The sequence below is a fragment of the Piliocolobus tephrosceles genome, chromosome 10, assembly GCF_002776525.5.
Source record: "Piliocolobus tephrosceles isolate RC106 chromosome 10, ASM277652v3, whole genome shotgun sequence".
In the NCBI taxonomy this organism is placed as follows: Eukaryota; Metazoa; Chordata; class Mammalia; order Primates; family Cercopithecidae; genus Piliocolobus; species Piliocolobus tephrosceles.
In genome coordinates this window covers 110,723,338-110,745,800 of record NC_045443.1, presented here as the reverse complement: position 1 = coordinate 110,745,800, position 22,463 = coordinate 110,723,338, and the positions used below count along the sequence as shown (strand labels likewise).

Below are 22,463 nucleotides of genomic sequence, written 5' to 3'. Positions count from 1 at the left end.
ACTTATCTACCCACACGGGGTTGAGGACTAAATGTGATAATTCAGGCTTGGTTTCTAATACTTGGTGAGGGCTCCTTGGTAGCTGGTGTTGAATGGTAAGAGAGTGTGGTGAAGAACAGAGAGTTCAAATCCTTGGCTGGATGAGGTGGCTCATGCCTGTAATCCTAGGACTTTGGGAGGCTGAGGTGGGTGGATCACCTGAGGTTAGGAGTTCAAGACCAGCCTGGCCAACATGGTAAAACTCCATCTCTACTAAACAAACAAACAAACAAACAAACAAAACCACAAAAAAACAAAAACTGGCCAGATGCGGTGGCATACGCCTTTAATCCCAGCTACTCAGGAGGCTGAGGCACAAGAATCACTTGAACCTGGGAGGTGGAGGTTGCAGTAAGCAGAGATCGTGCCACTGCACTCCAGTCTGAGCAACAGAGCAAGACTCTGCTTCCAAAAAAAAAAAAAAAAAAAAAAAAAAAAAATTCAAATCCTGCCTGAGTCCAACTCCTGGCTCTGCCACTTATAGCCGTGTAGCCTTAGGTGAGGGACCTTCCCTCTCTGGGCCTCGGTTGCCTCTGCTGTAAAATGGAGATATAATCCTTCCTGGGGTGAGTATTAAATAAGCGAATGTATAGAGAGGTATCTGTCCTGCTGCTGTTATTACCATAAATCACAGATCTGGGTTTGAATCCCGACTTTGTCATTCATTAGCTGTGTGAGCCTGGGCAAATCGCTTGATGTCTCTGAGCTTCTGCTTCCTCATCTGTAAAATGGGAATCATGATGGTGCCTCCCTCTTAGGGCTGTGCTCTTGGCATAGTGCTTGGCACAAAGCCAACTCTGAGGACATCTGGCCAAATCTGTTTTGTAGGATTGGTTTTGTTACTTCATTTTTCAGGTGGGAAAACTGAGGCCCAGAGAGGAAAAACTTTCTCGGTCTGCCATTGTGGCTTCCTGGTCAATTCCCCATCCCACTTCTCTTTGCACCACGAATTTCTAGTCCTTACTGCCTCGGTTTACCCAGCTGGGAAATGGGTTTGGGGGGCTCCTCTTATCTGCTGCTCCTCCCAGCAGGATGTGAAGTACCTCGCCATCAGCGGATTTCTCTTCTTGCGATTCTTCGCGCCCGCCATCCTTACCCCAAAGCTGTTTGACCTGCGGGACCAACATGCGGACCCCCAGACCAGCCGCTCACTGCTGTTGCTTGCCAAGGTGCCAGCCGTGGGGTTCCCCCATCCTGGGTGCTCTTAGCCAGGGAAAAAAGCATGGTAGGAGCAGAGCTGGGAGGCCAGACCCGCAGAAGACCCAAAGAACACCCAAAGAAAGCCAAGTCTGAAACACCACCATTAGCAATCCATCCCAAGGGTGAAGGCAGTCATTATGCACTCCAATTTCCCCTTTGGAAGTGAAAACCCAACCCTTACAGAAAGAAAGTGGAAAGCAGGCTAGCAGTCATTCACACCTTAGTATGAATTAGATCATCCTTTGCAAAGGGCAACAACTTGAGATTCTGCATGAGAGTATGCAAGGTAGAATTGAGCAGTCCTGGCTGGGGGAGGGTCTGGGCTTTGGAGGGAACAGAATAAGGTCACTGGGGGGTGCAGATTCCAAAAAGAGGAAGGGGAAACAGATATCACCCAAGGAAGGCGTTGAGTCTTCTTATTGATTTATTTTTTTCTTTGAGACAAGTCTCACTGTGTCACCCAGGCTGGAGTACAGTGGCACGATCTTGGCTCACTGCAACCTCTGCCTCCTGAGTTCAAGTGATCCTCCCACCTCAGCTTCTGGAGTAGCTGAATTTACAAGTGTGAGCCACCGTGACTGGCTAATTTTTGCATTTTTAGTAGAGACGGGGTATCATCACGTTGGCCAGGCTGGTCTTGAACTCCAGACCTCAAGTGGTCCGCTTACTTTAGCTCCCAAAGTGCTGGGATTACAGGCGTGAGCCACTGTGCCTGACAATAAGAGTCTTCTTTTATTGAGCACTGATTTGGGAGCCAGCAGTCCACAGAGGGCCTTCCCCTCTGCTGTGACCTTGGCCCCAGCATCCCTCGTTTCTTTGCTCCAGGCTGTGCAGAGCATCGGAAACCTGGGCCAGCAGCTGGGCCAGGGCAAGGAACTGTGGATGGCCCCCCTGCACCCCTTCCTGCTGCAGAGCGTCTCACGTGTGAGAGACTTCCTGGACCGGCTGGTGGATGTGGATGGGGATGAAGGTGGATCCTGTGGTCCTGCCACATCTGGCTTCTCAACCCAATTGGGACACCACTCAGGGACTTCCCCTTTCCCCCGCCAGCTCCTTAGCTCTGAGAGTGTGAATCTGTGGGTCAGTCAAGTCAACTAACATTTCCTGACACTTACTGTGCTAGGCCCCAGAGATGAACAGAGCTCAGGTGCTGTCCTCCAGGCCATCCTAGCCAACGTGGGATGTGGCTGTGGGCAGGATCGTGGCATGGTGTGCATGCAATTGACATCTATTAAGCGCTTACTAAATAATAGGCACAGTTCTAGGTGCTGGGGATGCAGCAGTGAACAAGACAGAGAAAATCTGATCTCACAGAGGTTTTATTTTGTTGGGGACCACAGGCCATTAGCAAGATAAATAAGCAAGTTATGTGGTATGTTAGAGAGCTGTAAAAGCTAAGGGGGAAAAATAGAGGAGGAAAGAACAGAGATCTGAAAGGGAACAGGTAGAGAGCCGTGAGAATCCCAGGGAAGAGTGCCAGGCAGGGCACAGCATGTGCAAGGGCCCTGAGGTGGGACAGAGAGTGGCACTGAGGACACCCGTGAAGAAGAGTGAAGTGGGGGCAGTGGGGAGGCAAAGAGGCAAGGCCAGAGAGGTGGGGGGCCAGATCATGTGGGGCCTCATAGGCCTTGGGAAGAATTTTAGCTTTGACTTGGAGTGAAACAGAATCACAGGATGATTTGTAGCAGAAAAGTTGTGGTTGAATCCATACCATAATGTGGGGCTCAGGTCATAACCTAGTTGGATCCCAGTCCCGTTGGAGCAACCTGTCAGAAGGTAGAGCCTGGTTGTAGCATGGTGGGGTCCCTGTGCTGCTGGGGTGGGGTAGCGGGGCTGTGTCCTGGCTCCTTGAGCATGGTTAGATGCAGGACATTGCCTGGGTGGGACCCCATAGGGTGTGGCTACCCCTGCTGGCTGCCTGCACACTGTCTGCAGATTTCTCTGGTTGGAGAGAGGTCTTTAAGGGCTACTTTGCCCGCCCCCTCCTCCTGGCCTCCATGATTGCATTCCCTATTGAGGCAGTGGAGTCTGAAGTCATTGTGCTCATCCTCCCACCTCTAGGGGAACAGAGAACCGTGCCCGTCCACTGAGGTCCTCCCTGGGCATGCTAGTGGAGTAAGGTAAGCCTGGATAGGGAGGGCTCACTGTCTACCACCTCTCTTCTCCCATTTCCCAGAAGCTGGTATCCCAGCCCGGGCCCTGTTCCCGCCCTCAGCCATCGTTCGAGAAGGCTATCTGCTGAAGCGCAAGGAGGAGCCCGCCGGCCTGGCCACGCGTTTTGCCTTCAAGAAGCGCTACGTCTGGCTCAGCGGGGAGACCCTCTCCTTCTCCAAGAGCCCTGAGTGCCAGGTGGGGTTCCCGTCCACAATGGAGGGCTTTCCAGGGGTGGCCTTTTTCAGGATGCTGCCTCTTTGTACACAGGGGGAAACTGAGGCCCACAGTGGGGCAAGGCCCCAAGGTGCCATAACAACTTAACAATGACAAACTCTCAGGACAGGCTCTGCTCACAAGTTCAGGCCAATGTGGGCACAGGACACGGACAGGCACCATCACACATGCTTCAGAATGTGCACATGCGGTGGCGGGGATATGCCTCCCAGACGTGGAGGCACACAGGACAGGGCCGATGCTGAACCGCTCTCCAATGCTGCCACCCGGATCCAGGGCACATGCTAGACAGACTCATAACATTGAATGTGTTCACTAGGAACATGTGCAGATGTTCAGGCACATTCATCCAAGCATTCATTCACTCGTTCACTCATTCAGCAAACATTATTGGGCCTATTATGTGTCAGTGTCCTAAGCACTAGAGATACAGGAGTGAACAAGACAGGTGAAAATCTTGCCCTTGTGGGGCTGGCGTTGGTGACTAGAATGCCCCGAGACACGTGCTGGAGTCTTCCGAATGGGGAGCTGTGTGCACACCAGTAGATGATGACAGCTAATGCTGGGAAGGGAGTCCGCGCTTACTGTTTCTATTTTATCAGGAGAACAGAGATTCTAGTGGTCATTTCTCTGGGTTCCAATTTTGGGTCCAACCGATGAGTGACCTTGGAAGGGTCATCTATCTTCTTGCACCTCAGTTTTCTCATCTGTAGGTTAGAGAGAATAACAGAACCAACCCCAGAAGTTTGTTGTGATAATTAAATCAGTTGATCAATGTAAAGTCCCAAGCACCATAGAAGTGGTAGCTATTATTAACAAGGAAACGGATTCCCAGAGAAGTTGTCACTTAGACAGGTGGCTGGGCACGGTGGCTCACGCCTGTAATCCCAGCACTTTGGGAGGCCGAGGTGGGCGGATCACTTGAGGCCAGGGGTTCAAGACCAGCCTGGCCAACATGGTGAAACCCCATCTCTACTAAAAATACAAAAAAATTAGCCTGGCGTGGTGGTGCACACCTGTAATCCCAGCCACTTGGGAGGCTGAGGCAGGAGAATCGCTTGAATCTGGGAGGCAGAGGTAGCAGTGAGCCCAGATTGTGCCACTGCATTCCAGCCTGAGGGGTAGAGTGAGACTCTGTTTAAAAAAAAAAAAAAAAAAAAAAAGGATAGAGCAGGACTCACCCAACAGCTCACATGGATGGATGGACGAGCACACAGAGCACAGACTTACAGGGTTGAATGTCCCGCCTCTGGGAACTGACTCCACCTGCCGCACACAACCAGACGGAAGCTGTCCCCACCCCAGCCCTAGCCCCCAGCCCATCCTGTAGCAACAATCCTCTTCCCCAGACGCGCCACTCCATCCCCGTGTCGCACATCCGCGCCGTGGAGCGCGTAGACGAGGGCGCCTTCCAACTGCCCCACGTGATGCAGGTGGTGACGCAGGACGGCGCGGGGGCGCTGCACACCACCTACCTCCAGTGCAAGGTGAGACCCCGCCGCGATGGGGAGCGGTGGGGGTGGGGCGTCCCTCGGTTCCCACCCGCCCCCTGATCGCCTCCCACCCGTTGCAGAATGTGAACGAGCTCAACCAGTGGCTCTCGGCCTTGCGCAAGGCCAGCGCCCCCAACCCGGACAAGCTGGCCGCCTGCCACCCCGGTGCCTTCCGCAGCGCGCGCTGGACCTGCTGCCTCCAGGCTGAGCGCTCAGGTGAGGGGGCAGCGCGGACTGCAGGCTCTGCCGGCCTTACCCGTCAATCAGTGGGTGTCCCACTTCCGCCTGGGCTGGCTGTGCAACCTTGGGCAAGTTACTCAACCTCTCTATGCCTCAGTCTCCTCAACTGTGAAATGAGGTTGATAACAGTGCCTTTCTCATGGAGTTGTGATAATTAAATGACTTGATTTACACAAAGAGCATAGGACGCTGCTTGGTGCATGCGACGTGTTATTTCTACTCACTAGGTGCCAGCATCCTGTGGCGCCTAAACATCATGAGCTTGTTCTCAAGGAAGATGAGTGCATAACCCAAATTTTTTTTTCTTTTTTTTTTGAGACAGAGTCTCACTGTGTTGCAAAGGCTGGAGTGCACAATCTCAGCTCACTGCAACCTCTGCCTCCCGGGTTCAAGTGATTCTCCTGCCTCAGCCTCCTGAGTAGCTGGGATTGTAGGTGTGTGCCACTGCACCCAGCTAATTTTGTATTTTTAGTAGGGACGGGGTTTCACCATGTTGGCCAGGCTGGTCTCGATCTCTTGATCTCAGGTGATAAGCCCGCCTCAGCCTCCCAAAGTGTTGGGGTTACAGGTGTGAGCCACCGCGACGGGCCTTTTGTTAATACAATGTTATTAAGTGCCAACATGAGGCTTTTGAGATTCCAGTGGGTGCCTCTGACCCAGCCTCAGGACGGGGACTCAAGGAGGGCTTCCTGGAGGAAGTGTTGCTTAAATGCAACCTGAGTAGAGCAGAAGTTAAGCAGCGACGTTGGAGACAGAGCTGGGAGCTGGGGCTAAGGAAGTGTTGCAGGTGTCATGAGCAAAGGCCTGGAGGTTGGGACAAGGTAGGCTGACGGTTGGAAAAAGGTCTTTGTGACTGGAGCCTAGAATGAGAGAGGAGTACTGGGAGAGGCGAGGCTACTGCTAAAGTCTAGGGAGCAGAAGTGGGGCTGGATGAGAGTGGAGGATGTAAGATTCAAAGGAAGTAGTGGGTTTTTTTATTTTTGTTTTTGAGACAGAACCTCTCTCTGTTGCCCAGGCTGGAGTGCAGTGGTGCAATCATGGCTCCCTGCAGCCTCAAACTCCTGGGTTCAAGCAGTCCTCTCACTTCGGCCTCCCAAGCAGCTGGGACCACAGACATGTGCCACCATGTGAGGCTAATTTTTTTTTTTTTTTTTGAGATGGAGTCTCACCCTTTTGCCCAGGCTGGAATGTAGTGGTGCAATCTTAGCTCACAGCAATCTGTGTCTCCCGGGTTCAAGCGATTCTCCCGCCTCAGCCTCCCAAGTAGCTGAGATTACAGGCATGAACCACCATGCCTGGCTAATTTTTGTAGTTTTAGTAGAGACGGGGTTTCACCATGTTGGCCAGGCTGGTCTGAAACTCTTGACCTCTAGTGATCCACCCACCTTGGCCTCCCAAAGTGCTGAGATTACAGGCGTGAGCCACTGCTCCGGACCCAAGAGTAATTTTTAAATTATTTGTAGAGACGAGGTCTCACTATGTTGCCCAGGCTGGTCTCGAACTCTTGGGGTCAAGTGATCCTCCCATCTCAGCCTCCAAAAGTGCTGAGATTACAGGCATGAGCCACCGCGTGTGGCCTAGAAATAGTAGGTTTGACGAGGGATTTTAGATGAAGGAGCATGGCTTGGCGACAGCCTGGTTGTGGAGGCTTCTGGAAGGGGAGGGGGCGTTACTGATGAATGAAGCTGTGTCCCCTCAGCTGCCGGCTGCAGCCGTACACACTCAGCTGTCACCCTGGGGGACTGGAGTGACCCATTGGATCCCGATGCTGAGGCCCAGATGGTGTATCGGCAGCTGCTCCTGGGGCGGGACCAGCTCAGGTGGGTGCCCCCACCCATCCCACTTCACCTCCTATGACCAGCCGAGCCAGCCCCCCACCGTGGCCTTGCTGTGTTCATTTATTCATTCTTTCCGTGTGCATTGGTGGATCTTCCCTGAGGGCCTGGCCCAGGGTGGGGACTGGGTGTCTACGCAGTCAGGGCTTGGGAAGCATCCTCGGTGGGAGGGGTCCCTCATACAGAACTGGGTCTTGGGATCTTTTAATACCTGGGGCTCCAGAGACCCTGGCACAATTGACATAAAATCCTGGCCCCCTGCGCTTGCTAAATGCCCTTGGATAGATCTCTTCCCCTTCCTGGCATGAGGATCACTATCACTGTTATTTGGTGACAGAGATTTGTCCCAGCTCACTACAGAGTGGGTTCTGAAGCTGACCTGCCTGGGTTCCAATCCTGACCTAGCCACTTACTAGCTGTGTGATCTTTTTTTTTTTTTTTTTTTTTTTTAAATATTTATATATTTATTTAGACAGAGTCTTGCTCTGTTGCCCAGGCTGGAGTACAGTGGCATGATCTTGGCTCACTGCAACCTCTGCCTCCTGGGTTCAAGCAATTCTCCTGCTTCAGCCTCCCATGTAGCCAGGATTACAGGCACCCACCACCATGCCTGACTAGTTTTTGTATTTTTAGTAGAGATGGGGTTTCACCATGTTGGCCAGGCTAGTCTAGAATTCCTGACTTCAAGTGATCCACTTGTCTTGCCTTCGCCCTCCCAAAATGCAGGGATTACAGGCATAAGCCACTGCACCCAACCAGGCTGTGTGATCTTAAAAAAGTTGCTTAACTTCTTTGTACTTCAGTTTCCTCGTCTGGAAAAGGGGAATACTAATGGAATGGTGGTGACCTTGTGGGTTGTCCTGAGGATCAGATGAGCTAATACAGCACTTTGTAGTTGCCCGGCCACATAGTTAGCTTTCAGTAAGTGGTAATGATGATGATGCTGATGCGGTGCGACCTTAGACAAGTTACCTAACCTCTCTGTGTCTCAGTGATCATCTGCATAATGGAGCTAATACTAAATACCTACCTCATATGAGTTTGTCATGACAATTAAATGAGTTAAACATGTAAAAGGTTTCGAATAGTATCTGGCACTCTAGAAATGTTTGCTGTGTAGATGATGATGATGATGATGATGATGATGATGACGATGACAATGGTAGATGGTGATGGTGATGATTCAGGAAAACTAATTTCTCAGAGAATTTCTGGGGTAGGAATCAGGATTGGGAATCAGGGACCAGATTTGTCTTTCTCCCTCTCACCTTCCAGGCTGAAATTACTGGAGGATTCTAATATGGATACAACTCTGGAGGCAGACACAGGTAAGGGCTCTGTACCACAGAAGGTAAAGGCTGGGCGCAGTGGCTCACACCTGTAATCCCAGCACTTTGGGAGGCCAAGGTGGGTGGATCACTTGAGGTCTGGAGTTCGAGACCAGCCTGACCAACATGGTGAAACCCTGTCTCTACTAAAAATTTAAAAATTAGCCGGGTGTGGTGGTGCACACCTGTAATCCCAGCTACTGGGGTGACTGAGACATGGGAATTGCTTGAACCCAGGAGGAGGAGGTTGCAATGAGCTGAGGTCATGCCACTGAACTCCACCCTGGGCAACACAGCAAGACTCCACCCTGCCCCACCAAAAAAAAAAAAAAGTAAGCTAAGGGGTTAAGGAGGTCCTTTTTTCCTCACAGGCGCTTCCCCACTGTCTCCTGTGTTTCCAGTCCATCATCAGGCCACAGGGCTGTGTGTGGGGACTCTTAAGGATTTTAGGGTTCTCAGGGCACAAGGCACATCTGCAGCGTGAGAAACCATCGGGTCTGGGTTACAGCAGCCTGCCTTGGACTGGCTGAGCTCCTGTGGCCTCTTGTCTCCTTCCTAGGGGCCTGTCCTGACGTCCTGGCCCGGCAAAGAGCAGCAGCTGCCCGCCTGCTGGAGGTGCTCGCAGACCTGGATCGTGCCCATGAGGAGTTCCAGCAGCAAGAGCGAGGGAAGGCAGCCCTGGGCCCACTTGGCCCCTAAGGAAATGCCACAGCTAGCCTGGAAGGAGGAGCAAGGAGGTGGGGGGTCCTCTCCTCAGCGCATCCTGCCCCAGGAATCTCCTGTCTCCTTGTACCTCTTTGATTCTGTGGTTTGGAGGCTCCCAGAGACGTACCTAGTCCTGTGTGCCTTGAGTCCAGAACTCAGGGCATGGAAGCCCTTTGGCAGGCGCCAGCTTTGCACTGAGTGAATCTCGCTCTCTGGGTTCAGACTGGAGTGGATAGGATAAGGAATCTGACTTATTTGACTGAGACCGGGGTCTCTGCTTCACCAAACTGGCCTCTATCCATACCAAGGAGGCCAGCCTGGCTCTGAGCTGCTGGATACAGCTGGACCTGAATTCCTGAAGCCCATGTGATGTTGTTGCCCCAGATAGGCACTAAATGGGCTCACTCCTTCCTGTTTTTGTGTCTTCTAATCCCTATAACCTCATTGATTCTTCTGTACCCTGCCCTTGGCCTAGGACCCCAACCACAAGCTTCCAGAATTAGGTACCCTCAGGAAGAACCAAGGCTGGGTGGGGGTCCAGTGTGCCACACTCAGACCCTTGGAGCCTGGGAGACCTTGGGCCAGGCTCTTTGTCTCCCTTTGGGTCTCAGATTACCCTGTATAAAAAGAGGAGGGAAAGTCTAGATGTGTGGTTTTCAAACTGGATTCCAATGAGGTAGTTCAGGAGCCAGGGAGGGGTTTCTCTGACTGTGGGCCAAAGACTACCCACTGGAATGTCTGCTAGAAATGCAGATTTCTAAGGCCCAGCCAGTTACTGACTCAGAATCTGAAGGTATATGAGGGCAAGAATCAGGGTTATTTAACAGATTCCTTAGGTCATTTGGATGAGCATCAGCTTTGAGGACCATAGGCCTGGGGAGTGGGCAATTTTATTTTTTCTTATTTTTAGAGTCCGGGGTCTCACTCTGTTGCCCAGGCTGCAGTACAGTGGCATGATCATAGATCACTGCAGCCTCAAACTTCTGGGCTTCAGCGATCCTCCCACGTCAGCCTCCAGAGCAGCTGCGACTACAGGTGCAAGCCATCACGCCTGGCCAATTTTTAAATTTTTGTAGAGACGAGGGGTCTTGCTATGTTGCCCAGGCTGGTCTCAAGCTCCTGGCGTCAAATGAGCCTCCCGCCTCGGCCTCCTTAGTTGCTGGGATTACAGGCGTGAGTCACAGTGCCTGGCTTGCAATTTTATATGCCAGGGTTTGGGTTGAGGTTTTGTCTGAGAATGAACCACGGAGTACAAATGTTTGGGAACACGTGACTGGCAGAACTGGAAGGGCCTCCAAGGACTCATTTCCGGTGTTGTGTCACTAGGGGGTGGGACAGAAACCAAAGCCTACCTGGCAGGGGATCAAGTAGACCAGGAAAGACACGGCGCTATCCCGAGGCTGGCCAGCAGGGGTTGCCCGAAGCCGCAGCATCCACCAGAGCTGCAGGGGCGTCCTGGCATGTTGCAGAGAGGCTGATTTAAGGCTGGGGTCCATCCCTGTTTTTCCCTAGTTAGAACCTGACCCTCCTCCCCAAGGACAGGGTCCTGACGAGCTCCGAGATCCTGATGAGCTGATCACAGTGTCTCCCAGCTCCTCCGTATTCTCCCCGAGGCTCCCAGTTCTCCGCCCGAGTTCCTTGCTTTTTGTCTCTTGTGATTGTGCCAGGGAGCAGACGTGTGCATTGCCTCGTGCTCTTGTGAAAGAGAAGGGTACTTTCACCTTTGCATTCTTGGAGACTAGGACTAGGAGGGTCTGTCACTGCTCCACCGCCCCCACCCCTTCCGGCCCGAGGCAATGACCCTGAAGTTGCCATTGTCTTGCAAGCCATCACTCCCCAAATGGGGCTGACTGCAGCCCCCAGGAACAGAGCCACCCACCCCTCTCTTGGCAGGAAAAGACCAGGCGAGGAGGAGAAAGACCATTTATTTCTCCACCCACAGTGGGACTGGTAGGTTTTGAAAACAGCAATCGCTGGCATACCTTTAAATCTTGGCTGACTCCCACCGTGGCAGCCAATCAGCAGAGGCAGAGCTGGTGAATTGCCTGGGCAACGGGCCCCTGGTTGGCCGGAGACGATTAGCCACCCCACTGCCCACTCCCAACGAAAGGGAAATTGACTCTCTGCTGTCCACTCTGCTTTAAAATACATGGGCCCAAACTAGGCCTCCTCCTCTCGCTCCTGAAGTCAGAAGCGCCAGCCTTTGGCTCTCAAAATTGGGAGCAATTTGGTGGAGAGGATGGGATAGGGAGGATGGGAGAACAGTGCCTTTATCTGGGACAGACAGAAGGCCTGGAGATGGGAAGGGAGAAGCGGATCAGAGTCCAGAGAGATGAAGAGGGACAAACATAAAAGCAGGACCCTCTAGTCCCCGCTTGCGCTGGCCATTCTTTTGTAGAACTGCCCAGTCATCTGGGGGCTTCCACCCCATGGGCCCACAATTGCCCAACCAGTGGGTGGCAGACATGGGTGAAGACATGGAATGGGTGAGGCATCGGGGGTACACTGAGTTTCCCAAGTCCCTGTTTGTCCCCCGAGCCCTGGCAGGCCCCTAAGGGCTTGCCCTGCATCCTCCAGTTTGCAGACAAGGCTGTACAGATGCAACCGAGACACAGATGGGGATCCACATAGGGGGGATCATGGGGTCTTTCTGTCTCTTCTCTTCCAGCCTGGGGGCAAGTAGAGGCACGTGGGTGTGCGTGCATGAGTTCAACAGGACATGTGTGTTTGTGTGTGAGGGGGCGGGTCTCTGTCTTTTTGGTAGGGAGGTTTCCAGTACTCTCTGCACGGCCCTCTCAGGGAGCTATGATTCGGAGCCAGCCTGACATGCCATCTCTCTTCATCCCAGCTGCCACCAGGCAGGTCCCCTGAATGGCTGCGGCTCCTTCCGCAGGCTCCTCCCCAGCCCTGAACCTGGGCCACCAGGACACACCTGGCGAAGGAGGCATTTGCCGGACCAGGGGCAAAGCAGGAAGGAAGGTGGGCAGCCTTGGGCCTCAGGCCTTGGCTGCAGCCTCGGATACACCCTGGGCTGTGAGCTCGGCCAGCACGTTGTCTAGGTAGCTAGCGTCCGGGTAGCCGTGGCCCGTGAGGTTGGATCCAAACTCGGTCTTGTGATGGATCTCGTTCCACACCACGGTGTCCGACTCGCCCGTGGTGTTGGAGGTGCCGATAGTGAAGATGAGTCTTCTCTCCCAGGCCGTGATGAGCAGCCGCAGCACCTGGGGGGACAGGGACACGGTGGGGCTAGGCGGAGGTCACAGGCAGCCTCCAGCCCACCAGCCTCATCCTCCCTCCCTCCCCTGCCACATCATGGCTACCTTATGGGTTCATCCATTGGCAGCGACTACGTACTGCTGGCTTTGCCATTTCCCTTACATTTGTATTTCCTGAACTGCCAGTAAAAGCTCTTTCCAAGTTATCTGTTTTTTCTTTCCTTTCCTTTCCTTTCTTTTTTTGGCAGGGGGGACAGAATCTTGCTGCGTTGCCCAGGCTGGAGTGCAGTAGTGCCACCAGAGCTCACTGCAGCCTCGAACTCCTGGGCTCCAGCAATCGTCCCACATCAGCCTCCCGAGTAGCTGGGACTACAGGTAGGCACCACCAAGCCCAGCTAAAATTACAAACTTTTTGGAGAGACAGAGTCTCACTATGTTGCCCAGATTGGTCTCAAACTCCTGGCCTCCCACCTCAGCCTCCCCAAGTGCAGGGATTACAGGTGTGCCCCATTGTGCTGGGCCTGCCTGTTTCTTTCTTTCTTTCTTTCTTTTTTTTTTTTTTTTTGTGACGGAGTCTTGCTCTGTCACCCAGGCTGGAGTGCGTTGGGGTGATCTCGGCTCAGTGCAACCTCTGCCTCCTGAGTTCAAGCAATTTTCCTGCCTCAGCCTCCCGGGTAGCTGGGACTACAGGCGCACGTCACCACTCCCGGATAATTTTTGTATTTTTAGTAGAGATGGGGTTTCACCATGTTGGCCAGGCTGGTCTCAAACTCCTGATCTTGTGATCCACCCGCCTCGGTCTCCCAAAGTGCTGGGATTAGAGGCATTAGCCACCGCACCCAGCCCTGCCTGTTTTTTTTCTGGGGTGAAGAAAGTATCTGGCAGCTCTCTGCTCTATTTAGTTTGGACTCCACACTATATTAAAGAGCAACTTGTAAATTAGTTACTAACATTCAAAAGCCTAGAGATTTCCTTGGTGCTCTTGAAAAGCATAAAGTCAAATCAGACAGCCTGTAGGGTGGTGGTGAGAGCTTCGACTGCCTGGGCTCAAATCCGAGCTCTGTCACTTAGTTTCTGTGTGACCACGGTCAAGTGACTTGCCCTCTCTGAAGCCTTGCATCTTTGTCTATAAAATGGGGTCAAGACCTTGACCTCAGCAGCTGGGGAAAGGAGGTAAGATGTGTGAAGCCAGTGGCCATGGTTGCTGCTGTTTGGGTGCTGCTTTGGGGAGGAAAGTGAGAGCAGGGATTGGGGATGATGGGGACCACAGGCCCAGGCCAGTGGTTGCTGGAGCCCCTGGCTGCGCCTATCTCCCGTGCCCTCACGGCTGGGCACCCACCTTCCGGCCTTTCTCATTGTTGGGTAGATAGCAGTGGCGAGGGAATCCTCTTGCGGTGAACTTCTTCCCGGGGTTGGGGTGCTCAGGGCCCTGCAGGAGGGACAGTAGCAGGAATTTAGACCATGAACAGGTGGTGGCAGGGCAGAGGAGCGTCTGGAGGAGTCGGAGGGGAGTGCGGGCTGGGGGCCAGCGAGGCAGAATGGGAGTCCACCTGGATGCCCGTGGGGATGTCGTAGACGATGCGGATGGTCTGGGTGTCAGGGAAGCCGGGCAGCGAGTGGGGGATGAGGTGGAACTCCATCTTCCCAGGCGGCTGCGTACCCGTCTTCTCCCCGTAGATGGCCTTGCAGGTGGGGCACTGCAGACTGCCATCCTGGGCAGGGGAGGCTGGCAGTGAGTTCCCAGTGGCCGCCCAACCCCACTTCGTTCCCTGCCCACTCCCCAGCCACTGTCCCCCCCAACCCACCTTGTTGCCATTGGAGTACATGGCCACGAGGCACAGCAGGTGGTACATGTGGCCGCAGCGGCCCAGGCGGCCCACGAGCTCAGGCCGCACACCCTTGTGTCGAAGCACGCCCTCGTAGCCTGACGCTGTGACCAGCCGCTCCATGCAGATGGTGCAGTCCTGCAGGTGGGCAGCAGGGGAGACTGAGGACTGGGAAGGGCGGGGCACCTACTGGGTCAGCACTGCCCCTCGGCGGGTCACCATGGGCAGCAGACCACACTCTTTCTGGCGCCCATTTGGCAAACGGAGACAGGACACACGCTCTGCCCCATACATTGTTTTCTTTTCTTTTCTTCTTCTTTTTATTTTTATTTTATTTTTATTTTTTATTTTTTATTAAGAGACAGGCTCTGTTGCCCAGGCTGAAGTACAGCAGTGCAATCATAGCTCACTGCAGAGTCGAACTTCTGGGCTCAGGAGATCCTCCTGCCTCAGCCTCCAACATAGCTGGGACTACAGCATGAGCCACTGCGCCCAGCCCCTTCCCATATATTGAATTCTGATATGTCACAGAGGAAGATGGCTCTCTCACCACTCCCCAGGTGAATTAAGGGCTTAACTATCAAAAGCAAAACTTAAAAACATTTAGTGGAAAATATGGGTGAAAATGACACAAAAACTCAATCATCAAAAGATGGATAAATGTGAGTCCATTAAACGTAAGCATTTCTATGCATCAAAAAACCTCATAAAGAAAGTGAAGAAAGGAACAAACTAGAAGAGCTCTGTATCACCCAGAACCCAGGAGGAGGGGTGAGGGTTCCTGCCCCCTCCATGCCAGGGCCCTCCCCCCTGCCCCCCCACCCCCCCACCCCCTCCTCACCTCATCAGGTGGATTTTTCACCTTCTGCATGTATCTTCGAACCACATCCTCGGGATTCTTACCTGCAGGGACACAGCGGGGTGGGTTTGAGGGTACCCAGAGTCTGTCCCTGAAGGCTTGGCCCAGAACTGGGTCAGCGGTCAGAGGGCAGGGGTCAGGGTGGAAAGGGTTGGTCAGGGTCAGAGGTCAGGGGTTGCTGGAGGTTAGCTGTAACAGGAGCCGGTGAAAGATGGGGCCAGGGCAAGGGGAGCTGAGATCAGGCAATGGAGGTGAGGTCGTAAATGCTAAGAATAAGTTGGAGACCAGAGGTCACACAGTTGTGGTCAAGGCTTAGTGGGGTTCATCTCGTGTGAGGCAGGGGGCGGAGGGCGTACTCTTTTTAAGGTGCTTCTTCTTGGTCTTGCGGCACACCCCGGGCACGCCGGGCACGGGCTTCACGTCGCTCTTGCTCACTGGCGGCGGGTGCAGGATGGGCTTGGGGGCCCGCGTCAGGCACACGGGCAGCCCGGCCGCGCACAGCAGTATCCCGGTCATCCCTGCGGGTCGGGGGGCGCGGTTAGCGGGCGGGGCGCCATCCCCGCCCAGACCCCCGACCATTGGCCCTGGGAATCCCGGGGCCTTCCTGTGGGTGGGAGGGTTGCACTCTCGGGCCACACCCACTCAGCCCCTTGAAGGCCCCTGAAGGGCCTTCTGCGGGCCACGCCCACCCCGTGTCCTGGGCCCACTGGAAGGGGCGTTTCCTCCGGGCCACGCCCACCGGCCTATCTCGGGGGCGGGGTCACCAGGTGACAGGCGGGCTGCCTCCTAGTGGGCCCCGCCCTTCTTTCCCTCCCCGGGCCAGACCTCACCTGCCAGGGCCGGATGGACCGGCCCGGTACCATTCAAGTTCTTCACCGGGAGCGCGGGGACCCTGCGGGGAGAAGAGGAGACGCCGCTGCTGGACTCTAGCCCCCGACGCCACGTCAGGGGATCTAGCTTGCCTTCTGTCTGGGCACACACCCTGGCCTCTTTGTACCTCTCTCTGCCAACTGCAGTGACCTCCAGGAAACTCTCTTTCTACTCTGACATCCTATTATGGGGCGGGGGTGGCCAGGACCTCGGCCCAGGTTCCAGAGGGATGCACCCTTAAGACTTTAGTGCAGACCCCTCCTTATCCTACAGTCAGCTCCTCCCTCGAGAGGGCGCTTTGGCTCTGAGGGCTCCTTTCATTGGCCGCTGTGCCTGAAACCCAACTACTAGTGTTGTAACTATTTTAGCATCTCTCAAAGCTTGTTAGATGTAGCATTATTAATCTCCATAAAATGTTCCAGGAAAGAAGGATTCAGGAATCAAGTAAGTTAGGAACACGTCACTGTCTCCCTCTCTGAAATTCACAACATATCTGAGCATATTAAAGGCCCTGACAAGCCCTGCATAAGAACATATTAAGAATGATAAATTCAGGTTTTCAAAAGCATTTGGTGATGATTTTTTTTTTTTTCTCTTCTGGAATATTTACTGATGTCAGTTTCCGTGACAAGGTACTATCCTCTCTTCAAATGAAGAGCCCCTAGGAAAAGGTATCCTGACTCTCCTCTTCTCCTGGCCCTCAAAAGAGCTTTGGCTTTTGGAGTCAGTCAGAGCTGCGTTCATATCTCAGTGCAACCACTAATGAGTTGGGTGACACACAGCACATCAATCTCATCTCTTGTAAGGGGTGGTCTGTTTAAAATGGGGATAATATGGCACCTTTTTTTTTTTTTTTTTTTTTTGACTGCTGTGAGGATTCCGTGAAATTATATGTGTCAAGGGCCAAGCACAGTTCCTGGTACCTAACAGATACTAAAAGCACAGCCATCGGTATCATCACTGTCAGCTGTGCAATCCTGGCCGAGTAATTTCACCTGTCTGCTTCTCAGGCACTAAGTCCTGGTGTAACGTCTCTCCATCTTAGAGAGGAAACCACAAAACTGCTGTAGTGACAACCTTGAACACGTCATTTAACTTCTTGGTCCTCAGTTACCTTATCTGTAACACAGGCATATTAACACCTCACTTATAGAGTTGTTGGGAGGACTGAAGGAGAGCTTGCAGTGATGTGTGCGGTGTGTCTGCCTGAGTCCTCCTGGCTTCAGCACTTGTTTATGCAGGGAAACTGGTGTCTTGCTGTTGATGGGCATGGAACCCTGGCTGGATATGTTCTGATGAAGAGGGGTGTTCTGAAATCCAGGGGGCAACCTGAAGGCCTTGGGGGATGTGCCATGAGAGGGGGCAGGAAGGGCTGGGAGCAGTGACAGCTGGAGAAGGAGCTGCAGCCGCCGCCTTGGCTCTTGACATGCCTGTTCAGGTCACAGCCTGTCCAATGCTGTCTGGTCACCTGTCCTTGGCAGGCACAGTTGGCACCAGAAAGCATCTTCAAGCAAATGGTGCCCTTGGCAGGCTTGGGTACTGTTGCAGTGGGTGCAGACATACAGACATATACACCCAGGGCACACACCATCCACACAGATCCACAGATCCAGATATACACACAGACGTGGAGAAGATCACACAGACTTATCATACCCTCCGGGACACATTACACACACGTTTAAGTACACAGACACACAAACACACACAACCCAGGACGTATACCACAGATACATGCACACACACAGACACACATATCAGGGAGCCTCCCTCCCCATCCGTCTACTTGGGGAACGCACTGCACACACCAGGGAATGCACACCCTGCACACATACATGGACACACACAAGCACACTTCAGGGCACACCCCCCACGAACATACATGGATTCAGATACACACACACTCACATATTCCAGGGAACACCTCCCTGCACCTACAGAGACTCGTGCACACATGGGGACACACAAATACACACAGAAGCACACACAGCTCTCCCCTGGAAGGACACTCCATGGACAAGAGAGGGTGGCTCATGTAGACCAGTACTGCACCTGCCACTGCCGCCCCTCTCCCCAGCTGCACGGAGCTGGGTAAAGTGGGCAGCAAACCCAGAGTTTGGCGCGCTCAGCCCTCACATGCACCCGGCGCGCTGCAGCCTGCAGAACGGCCTGCCATCCACACACAGACACACGATTCCGCACTGCCTGTGGGGAAGTACTCGTGCGTACTGATTCACATCATGCATGGGGGCACGGGAGGACACGCTGACTCACTGCACGCGAGGACACATGCGCACATGCTCTGACCCACACCTCCCGACACTGACACACAGACACTCAGCCTGGGAGGCCCATACTCGTACACACGCAGATGCACAATCACACATGCACACAGGTACAGCGCACACGCCTCCACTCAGTGGCTGCTCAGCTATACTGGCTAGTATCATGTGGCCAGGACTCCCATCCCAGACCCCTCTGAAGGCTGTGGAGAGGTCTGGAGCAGACATCTGGATTGAGCCCCTTGAGGAGGTGTGGCGTGACTGAAGTCAATGAACACAGCTCCCGAGGGAGGCAGGATGGGATGGCAGGTACCCTGGGCCCCCCAGGACCCGGTCAGTGGAGGTGGGAAGAAAGCACTGTGCCTCAGTTTCCCCATCTGTAATGGGGATACAGTCCTGTGAAGGTTAAGTGTGTTGAAACATGTAAAGCTCATCATTTGGCACCAGGAGGAGAGTGAAGGTGTCTTGATTTTCTTGTCGGGCACCCTGTGGCAGGGTGCCCATGAAAAGGGGCACTGAGTATTCATTTGATCCCTTTCAGGGTCTGTCATAATCCTCCAGGACCTTCCTGAGGTGGGCAGCTCTCACCACTCTAACTTCCTCCCTCCCCATACTTTTATAGGAATGCATAGAGGTATTTCCCTCAAGCTTCTCCTCTTCCCTGCCCATTCTTCAAGCACCTCTAGTGCAGACACACCAGTTAAGTCTAGGTCTCTCTCGCACCTCTTTCTTCCTTTCTGTCTCACAAGAAGAAAATATCTCTTTCTTTTCTCCAGAGCTACCTATAAAATGGGTGGAAAGAAAAATATTTAGCATGCATACCACCACTGGTTGGTCTCCTACCTGTGGCAGACATCACTAATCCATCACAGCACTCTCTCAAGCTTAGCAGAGTCCTCAGTACAGCTCTCCAGGCAGCCTCTATAAATCAGTAAAGCCAGTTTGCTACCCCAGGTCTATATAATGCCCAAAGTCTGGCCCAGTGGGTAACCCTGCTCTTGCTGAATGTTTGGCCTAGGAGTTAGACAGAGGGTACTCCAGGAAAGGAAGGACTTAGATCTCAGCTGCCCTAAAATTTCTGGAGCCCCTTAAACACCACATAGCCCTAGATTACAAAAGTCAGTCTTGCTCCTGGGAAGAGCACTGTGTGTGGGGTGTCACGGTGGGGCTGTTATTTATTTACCCATCAGTGAGCTTGGGGGACAGTCCCGAGGTAGTCGCCAGCCTCTCTCTATCTGCAGGCCTCCTGCGAGAACCCAGGGTAGCAGAGTTCCCACGAACCCTGAGCGTGGGAGCCGCCCGGCCCCCTTTTGATGTGGGACATGCTGTTTCCTCCGAGTCAGTGAGAACATCCTCCTGCCTGGACAAGCGACCGCTGCTCCCGGAAGGGGAGCCAGCCTTCACCCCTAGCTCTGCCTTTTTGTGGGCCCAGCCTGGCACAGGACCTGAGGAGTCCCTCAGGCCCTCCCCAAACTCTGCTCTGACCAGAAGGCAGGCCTGGGCCCCACTGCATGCAAGCCTCTATGCCTTTCCCAGCCCCGAATCGGATCCCGTCTGTCCTCTGCTCTCACTCCCCCTGCAGCTCCCACTTTGCTCATGGTAATACCTGGCCTCCTGATCTGGCCCCCATCTACCCTCCGAACCTCATTTCCTGTGTGTTCACCCCTCTCCCACCCCACTCGAGCCACCCTGGTCTCTCTGCTCTTTCTCAAGCATGCCAGGCACATTCCCACCCCAGGGCCTTTGCACTTTCTGACCCTTTCTCGAGGTGCTCTTCCCAGATATCCTCATGGCGCACTTCCTCACTTAGCAGAGGTCTCTGCTCAAATGTCAGCTTATCTGAGACACCTTCCCGACCACTTTATTTAGTTATTTATTTATAGACAAGATCTTGCTCTGTTGCCCTGGCTAGAGTGCAATGGCTTAACCATTGCTTACTGCAGTCTTGAACTCCTGGGCTCAAGTGATCTTCCCACCTCAGCCTCTTGAGTAGCTGGGACTACTGGCACACACCAACACACCCAGCTGAAACAACAACAACAACAACAACAACAACAACAACAAAACTTTTGTGGAGACAGGGCCTCACTATGTTGCCCAGGCTGGTCTGGACTTGAACTCCTGGGTTCAAGTAGTCCTCCCTCCTCGACCTCCCAAAGTGCTGGGTTTACAGGCATAAGTCACTGTGCCTGGCCCCAACCACTTTATTTATTTATTTATTTATTTATTTATTTATTTATTTATTTATTTGAGATGGAGTCTCGCTCTGTCTCTCAGGCTGGAGTGCAGTGGCACGATCTTGGCTCACTGCAAGCTCCGCCTCCCAGGTTCATGCCATTCTCCTGCCTCAGCCTCCCCAGTAGCTGGGACTACAGGCACAGGCACCCGCCACCATGCCCGGCTAATTTTTTTTTGTATTTTTAGTAGAGATGGGGTTTCACAGTGTTAGCCAGGATGGTCTCAATCTCCTGACCTCGTGATCCGCCTGCCTCGGCCTCCCAAAGTGCTGGGATTATAGGTGTGAGCCACCGCGCCCGGCCCAACCACTTTATTTTTAAAAAGCCCATCTTTATCCTTACCTTACTTAGGTTTTTTTTTTTTTTTTTTCATAGCACTACTCACAACCTGACATTATAAAGTCTTTTTTTTTTTTTAAATTTGTTATACTTTATGTTCTAGGGTACATGTTTGTTACATATGTATACATGTGCCATGTTGGTGTGCTGCACCCATTAACTCGTCATTTACGTTAGGTCTATCTCCTAATGCTATCCCTCTTTAAGCATGACCAGGCCCTGTGTGATCTGGTCCACGCCTGCCTCTTCTGCCAGACAAAGTTAGAGCAGGAATGTCAAATATATGAGTGCATAGCACTACTGTCCTCCTAGCACCCACAGCAGGCATTACTAATCAATTCCAGCATGCCTTACCACTAAGCCAAGATGCAACTTCAGAATCCTCCTCAACACAGTGCTTCAGGAAGTCACTGCCACTGGAGCAGAGATGGCACATGTCATGAACTCTATTTGTCATTTATTTTGCAGATGATGGGACTGAAGCCCAGAGAAGGGAAATGACTTCACTAAGGTCACCCAGCTGGTCGGTGGTGCAGCTTGCACCGGGTCCTGGAGTTTCCGAGTCAGGGGCCAGGGATGACCCCACCAGGTTGGTCTGTGGAGCCATCTGGAGTTGAGCCAGCCTTGAGAGCCCTCTGTGCTCTACAGGTGGGCTGAAGTCTTTGACCTGGATCCTGGAACTGGCTCAGGCCTGGGCAGGGTAGATCAGGGCTGTCTAAGTGGATCCATCGGTCTGCTTTGGTCACTTCTCTCTGTCCCAGGACCCCGGAACGCAGGAGACCACACTGACAACTGACCCTCCCTTTATGGCAGCCAAGTCCTCTCCCGCAAAGTCTGGTCTCCTTATCTCTCCCCTCCCACCCCCAGCAGGCCTAGACTTGTTACTTTCTCTGATGATAGTTTCCAGGCCCCCCACTGGCCTTGGCCCCCTTCAGGATACCTCACACTTATCCAGCAGCCCCCAAAGAGCCCCAGGAGGCTCATGACTCAGTCATTTGGGTCCAAGTGGGTGAGGAAGGGGCAGAAGTGAGGATGTTACATTATGGGGAGAAGGGAGTTGAACAGTGCTTTGGGGACCCCCAGCCTCCTCTTTTCTCCTTTCTAGGGGTGTGAACCTGTCACCTTTCCCCACTTTTAGGGCTGTCTCTCTCTTGTAGCTGCTTCTACCCTCCTCCCCCCCCAGTCCTGGGGAACACAGCCTGGGGCCAAGTCCCCGCCGCCACCCCCACTGCAGAGACTTGAAGGACGTCAAGCCAGTACCCATGGAGTCCTCCTCAGCCTCTGTCTGGGGTCCTCACTTCCCCTTTCCTTACCCCAGCACCTTTGTCTTCCTAGACAAACCTCTGAGCTTCTCTGGGCTTCAGTGTCCCCTCTGTGAAATGGGACCCCTTACCTCTGTCCCTATCCATCTTCTAGAGATTAAAGGAAGTAAAATTCCCCTAGGGAGACTTTTTGAGGGGTGAGTGGTATTGGAGGCTCAGATTTATCTAGAAGTATGGGGGCTGTGGGGGTCACGCTTTTCCACCCTCCTGGTCCTCCAGCCTGCCCAGCTTTCTGTGGGGGAAGGAACGTGGAGGAGATGGTTGGGGGCAGGGAGGACGGGTCAG

The 22,463-nt window shown here is 53.3% G+C and overlaps 2 protein-coding genes across 2 annotated transcripts in view; one reads left to right on the top strand and one right to left on the bottom strand.

The window, feature by feature from the left end:
• Positions 1-9,872, top strand: part of RASAL1 (RAS protein activator like 1) — a 38,132-nt gene extending 28,260 nt beyond the window's left edge. Inside the window, exons 14-21 of the mRNA XM_023203906.1 lie at positions 1,071-1,208; positions 2,065-2,209; positions 3,416-3,588; positions 4,977-5,114; positions 5,201-5,336; positions 7,060-7,180; positions 8,471-8,523; positions 9,083-9,872. Of these exons, the coding sequence (XP_023059674.1) occupies positions 1,071-1,208; positions 2,065-2,209; positions 3,416-3,588; positions 4,977-5,114; positions 5,201-5,336; positions 7,060-7,180; positions 8,471-8,523; positions 9,083-9,222 (1,044 nt within the window). The 3' untranslated portion in view covers positions 9,223-9,872. The remainder of the gene's footprint in view (positions 1-1,070; positions 1,209-2,064; positions 2,210-3,415; positions 3,589-4,976; positions 5,115-5,200; positions 5,337-7,059; positions 7,181-8,470; positions 8,524-9,082) is intronic.
• A 1,262-nt stretch (positions 9,873-11,134) lies between these two features.
• DTX1 (deltex E3 ubiquitin ligase 1) overlaps positions 11,135-22,463 on the bottom strand; it is a 41,609-nt gene continuing 30,280 nt past the window's right edge. The window contains exons 4-10 of the mRNA XM_023203916.3: positions 15,959-16,020; positions 15,485-15,646; positions 15,111-15,172; positions 14,249-14,407; positions 13,994-14,155; positions 13,783-13,872; positions 11,135-12,449 (exon numbers count right to left, since the gene is read on the bottom strand). Of these exons, the coding sequence (XP_023059684.1) occupies positions 12,225-12,449; positions 13,783-13,872; positions 13,994-14,155; positions 14,249-14,407; positions 15,111-15,172; positions 15,485-15,646; positions 15,959-16,020 (922 nt within the window). The 3' untranslated portion in view covers positions 11,135-12,224. The remainder of the gene's footprint in view (positions 12,450-13,782; positions 13,873-13,993; positions 14,156-14,248; positions 14,408-15,110; positions 15,173-15,484; positions 15,647-15,958; positions 16,021-22,463) is intronic.